This window comes from Stegastes partitus, unplaced genomic scaffold (genome assembly GCF_000690725.1).
Source record: "Stegastes partitus isolate 25-593 unplaced genomic scaffold, Stegastes_partitus-1.0.2 Scaffold1015, whole genome shotgun sequence".
NCBI lineage: Eukaryota > Metazoa > Chordata > Actinopteri > Pomacentridae > Stegastes > Stegastes partitus.
This window is the reverse complement of record NW_007578746.1, coordinates 220,692-226,617: the sequence shown is the minus strand read 5'-3', so window position 1 is coordinate 226,617 and position 5,926 is coordinate 220,692. Positions and strand designations below refer to the sequence as shown.

The 5,926-nt window shown below is 42.9% G+C and overlaps 1 protein-coding gene across 1 annotated transcript in view; it reads right to left on the bottom strand.

Annotated features, from left to right (window-relative positions):
• Positions 1-1,540: 1,540 nt before the first annotated feature.
• myadmb (myeloid associated differentiation marker b) overlaps positions 1,541-5,926 on the bottom strand; it is an 8,226-nt gene continuing 3,840 nt past the window's right edge. The window contains exon 2 of the mRNA XM_008295022.1: positions 1,541-4,046. Coding sequence (XP_008293244.1) covers positions 3,090-3,971 — 882 coding nt within the window. The 5' untranslated portion in view covers positions 3,972-4,046 and the 3' untranslated portion in view covers positions 1,541-3,089. The remainder of the gene's footprint in view (positions 4,047-5,926) is intronic.

Here is a 5,926-nt window from a genome sequence, read left to right as displayed (position 1 = left end):
CACACTGTGTGTTCTCGGTTTTGGTTTGCTTCATTTTTTTTTCTTGTCATCATTTTTCATTCTGTTTCATTACAAGGAAAGTTATTTTTTCAGGAAGCCAAACCTCAACGCGTCCCGATGAGGGTGAGTCATGGTGTTCCTGCTGTCACATCCAGATACTCTAATTCTTAACTTGCTTGCTGCTAGTAGCCACTTTCCCATAGCAGAACGTACATGCCTTTCCTTTAGTAAAACAAACTCAGCGACATGTCATTGTGTCAGAACTGGGCGTCTCCTTTCCGGGTCATAGAGTCAAAGGCGACTGAAGTGTTGACTGTGCTCTTAGTGAAAGCTCTCTGAACCGTGGAGGTCCCTGGTCCTCGTCCTGGAGTCCAGTCTTAGAGCAGGAGGGAGTTTGGCTGAGAAGGGAGGAGGCGGAGAAAGCAGAAAATGTGGCGAGAGATAAAGTAAACAGGGGAGTATAAATAGTGTGTATAGAGCCGATGCTGATTTATAGTCCGTTTACTTTGAGGTGGAGCAATCTTTTCTTTTTGAAGCTTCATTTATATAACTTGAGAGCATTTTTTTTACATGCATACAGCGCAATTACAGACCGCAGTTTAACAGAAAAAGGTTGCCAAAACTGTGAGTTGAAAGCAAACCATGGTGTGGATTCTCACATTTACTTCAGTGTAAATATTAACAACATGATAGTTTAACTATCTGTCAGAGCTCCTTTGAAGTAAATGCCAACATTTCCATGCTAGCATTCTCACAATGACATAATGAGGTGTAATGATAGACTGCATAAGATGGATGTGACCTCCGGGCCTGAAACTTGAAGCTAAAGCAGAGGAGACTAAAACCTGCACTCTGTCCAAAAGCCAGCAGGAGGCGTCTCCTCTGGCTGCAAGAAGAATTTGCATTGTGTAGAAGCCTTATGAGACAATAATTCAATTTCTAACTTGATTTGTAACCTCAGTAAACATTCTTCTCGCGAACCCATGGTCTCAATTGTTAGTTTAAAGTCTCCTTCAGTGCAGGATGATGTTTGTTTTGTACATTTTGGTTCCATTTAGAGTAGAATAGACAGCAAAGCAGGCTATGTTTCAGCAACTTGTTATTGACAAGTTGCTACAGGAATTGCATGCATTAGGGATATCATTAACCTCTTGCTCATCATATCTGGTTTCAAAAGACAAAAAATGGTGAAATTCTAAACTCAAGGCTTCAAAATTCACAGACCTATAGTTGACATCATTATGGCTACGTCTATCTTTTATGTACAGCTATTGGGTATAATGTTTGTTGTGTTCTTAGTTTCAGCATCACATTTTCTCCTCACTAAACTCACCAAAGTCACCACATTCCTAAATATCTGCACTAACCTTCACTGCTTGGAAAAGCTGTTGACATACATTTTAGTCTGGATTAAGTAGTAAACTGACTGACATTGAGACACAGCTGCGCCTCTATTATGGTTTTTAAAAAAAATCCTGGAAGTGGGCCATGTGGGATCTTTATCCAAACCAAATCATAACATAATACAACCACATACACATCTGTTTACCATGTGGTTTTATTGGTTACATTTTCCTAAAACGCTGATGTGGTTTGCACACTTGAGACACGGACAGTGGAATATATTAAAAAAAAAAGTTAAAGAGTATAACAACATCTAAAAGGACAGACGCATCTTTTTGATCACTTTCTCTGAGTATTTCTACAGCAGTACAAAACCAATAGACCCGATCGACAATCAATGAATTCAGTGGCGAGAGTTTGGTGTTACTAGATGCTTTGATATTTGCAGACACAAAATAATACAAATAATAAGTGCACTTTAACCATAAACCCACAATCTTGCATATGTACTTTCCACATATATATTCTTGCCATTGATTGTAGCTTGCAGATACACATATATCATAAGAGGAGCAAAAGCTAGCTGAGCATTCATCTTATTATCATGTAAACTATTTTAGCACTACTTCAAGTCTTTGGAACCATTTTTGGAGCATGTAATAATGACGAAGGAATAATACAACCCTATTAGCTGCTTTAGGAACATTGAATTGTCAGTTACATCAATGTAAAGTTTAGAATCAGGAGGCATGCAATTATTTTCTCCAACAGTAAACTTAAACGTAACTTCCTAATATTCATTATTTTCTTACGTTTTTCTTCCATTGGCAGCTGTCTTTTTTTTTTTATATCAAATTAGAAATAAAAACGAGCTAGGGCAGCGCATTGACATACATTATGCACATTTTCTTTTTTCAAAAAACAAATAAAAATAATAAAAAGCCACCGTTAACTTTTTTTTTCCTTTTGCCATCACAGACTATGTTTACATGCACATAGTATTCTGGTTGTTAGCTTGTGTCCCCGTCAGAGTCCTATCGTGGAGAATGCATCATTAGTTAACTCACATCCAGACAGCAAACATTCCTGCATGCGTAAAACAATCCTTTTATTTCTGTACTTAAATGGGAACTGATCTGTCGTTACAACTGCTAAAAATGCATTAAAATGGGAAACATCAGCACGTTCCAGCAAACACATTCAGGTCTCTCATGATCAGGACAAGAGTCTATTCGGGTCGCTGGATGCAAAAAAACAAAACAAAACAAAACAAAAGAAAGAACACATGGACAGAAAATGTCAGTAATTTGAAGAAATATTGTTGGACGTGTAAACATGGCCATTGACCTCCTTCTTCTTCTCTCTCTAAGGTCCTTGGTTCTGCAGCATACTTCACACGAAATTGAATTTGGCAAGTTAGAAGAGCACAAGATTTGGCGTACGACCAGCCGAACATGTCTGCTGGTCAACCATTACCAGGTTATTTTGGGTCATATCTGCTTTTCCTGTGGTTTATTTGTAGCAATGCAAAAACAATATTAAATTATTTTATTTTAAACAACAAACTGAGCCACAATAGATTTGGACAAGTTGTTTTTTGTTACCCCAATCATGACCCACAGCTACAGGAGTGCACTAGGATGCACTTGCAGCAGTGTATTTGACAGCAGTTCAATTAATAAAGTGGCCAAATTCAGTTCCATGTGGAGCATACTGCTGGTCTAACTCGCTCTCTCGCTTTTCCCTCAAGCGCTGACAAACACCAGGCGGGTGGAGTAGACCAGGTCGGCCAGGTAGAGGAGGAAGTTGACGGCGGTGAGCACGGCCACCGCCATGAGCTTATCCCAGACGCACAGCCCCATCATGGAGCTGCAGCCGTATGGCCTGTCTTTATTTCCGCCGTGCTTGGGGTCAAAGTTGAAGATGGGCCAGATGATGGTCGCCGACAGATAGAGGACCACGGCCAGCAGGGCGTAGGCCGACAGGAAGCGGGCGAACGGGAAGGGCAGGCAGCCGGTGAACTCGCCAACACAGAGCAGGATGATGGCCGCCGACAGGATGAAGCAGATGCAGTAGACGGACATGCAGTACCTGAGCGCGTGGTGACGCTCGTACACCACGGGGTCGCTGATGAACACGAAGATGATGCAGGCCAGGAAGGTCTCGCAGACTTTGAGCAGGCCGGGCGCCGTGGCCATGTAGCCGGCGACCTCGCCCGGACGCGCCTTGCTGATGCTCACCTCGCTCATGTAAGCGATGGTGGCGAGGCAGGAGAAGACGGTGGACACGATGCGGAAGTCGCGGGTCTCATTGGGGCTGGAGGAACCTTTGAGGAAGTAGAGGGGGAAGATGATGGAGGCGGACAGGCAGAGGAGGGCAGCATAGCAGGCGAAGGTGATGGGGAAGTTCTTCCAGGAGACAGGGGCTCGGGTCTGCAGGCCAAACAGCTCCACCAGGAAGACGAGCAGAGTGCCGGCGAAGCTGAAGGCCCAGCAGAAGATGCACCAGTCTCCAGTGCCGTGGTAGAGTCTGCCACCGTGCACGGCCACGGAGAAGGCCACGCAGGAGAAGACCAGGGCCGCCACCCGAGTCCAGAGCAGGGGGCTGGAGTGCAGGACTATTGCCATGATGAGAGGTTGTAACCGATGATGAGAGACAAAGTCACTTGTTCAGATTTTCCTCAGCTGCCCTGGCAGAGAAAACTGCAAGAAGAAAAAGACGTCAAAACAGTTAGTAAGCAGCAGAAGTACGAGACACAACCACGTGAGGGCAACATCCAAACACTCTCCGTCCTCCTACGTACCATTTTCAGAGGCACACAATGCTGTTATTGTGTTTTTATGAATGGCAGAAACAACAACTCGAGTCATGAAAACACAATTTGAAACCGCAAATAATGACTGCACTGTGGTCACGCTCGCCACAGCACATTTACATCTGCTCAAATCATCTGCTGAACACTGTTTTTTTTCTCTCTCTCTGGTTTTTTTCTGCCTCCTATCAGACCTCAGATTTGCTCTCCTAGCCGCATTCCTGCGCTGAGTCCAGACTGTTTTACTCTGACATTCCTCCATGTTCGTGTCCTCGGCGCTGGGAGTGGCGCCTCAGCCTCCACTGACCTCACAGTGTGTCTGTCATCAGGCTCTAAACATGGGTCCTCCTCATTTGTTCCACTCCCAGGAACCTGATGTGCGCTGCAGCGTGGAGTCTACATTTTGCTAAACGAAACTCTATCGAAAATGTTTTGTCTGCGCTTTATCGGCATGCATTGTCACATATGTCAGAGCACCAGACAAGATTAGATTAGCTTTAAACTTTAGGTCCAATTATAGCTCATTTAATCAGGAATATTTGTGTATTAAGTGTCGTGCAGCACCCTACACTTATATCAATGTGACCTTCTTGTCAATTTCTTCTGTTCTTGATAAACAAGACCCTAAAAGATGCACCTCCTCCAATAACAAGAGAAACTTTAAATCTTTTTTTTTTTTTAATCGCTGTTGCTCTTCAGGATTTCTTTCAAAGTGTGCATGTTTTGCTGAAAATTAGCTGCTTCGGCCACGAGAGACAACTTCAGCATAATTGGTAAAACACAGCGTAACAGTGACACAAGTCTAAAATTCTAAAATTGAGCAAGCTGGCTCAGTAATCTCAGTTATGCAGCAATTGAGTTTGCTCACAGCAGTCAAAGTACGTCACTGGACGGTCCAGACCAAGAAAGACTGCAGCAGCAAAACCCCTGAGTCTCTTCAGTTGCACCAGTCTGCAATTAATTGCTCGCAAATGAACTGTTTAATGTGGAGGAGGACTAATGTGCTCCACTGAGGAACTGCACAGAGCTTTCTAGGAATATGTTTTGCCTGAGAGCCTTTATTTGCCCGTTGATGATTTGATTCAATGTTTTGTGTTTAACAGTTCAGTTAAAAAACTGATTTTCAGTCCCCCATATACATAACTTTTCTTTCAAATAAAAGGAGATATTTTTATGGATTTTTAGTTACTTTTATTTCCAGTTTTAGCCTGGTTTGTCTTGTTTTTTGTTTTTATTGCTGTCAACAAACCATAATAGCTGTGATTTTACAAGTTTTCCAAATATCTGTACAGTTTTCAAACTGTTTCAGCTACAAAGTGCTTTGAGCTTCCGTTTTTTACAGTGCACCCTTAAACTGGATCCAACAAAATGGCGCCAAATCCTCGCTATTTCAACCTCACGAGAACTGTTCAGGTGCGAAATGGCCGCGGTGACGGTACTTCGGGGGGTTTTCCAGTTAATACAAATGACTCAAACCGCAACCGGTTGTGCAGCTGCATCGTGTTGTGATCTGAAGAGGCTGCTGTCATTAGCGTGGTACATAATACATCATCTTCTTCCTCTGTGAGGCGTTTCTACTGGACGGTGGTGCGCAGTGGTCTAAATAAAGAAACGCTTGCTTGCAGTGGTGGAACGTGCATTTACTCAAGTACAATTCTGAGTCACTTGTGTCTTCTACTTCACGGTTGTACTTTTTATATCTTTACGTTTATTTGCCAACTATTGTCACTTTGCCGATTTAGTTTAATAATACAACATCTGACCAACAAA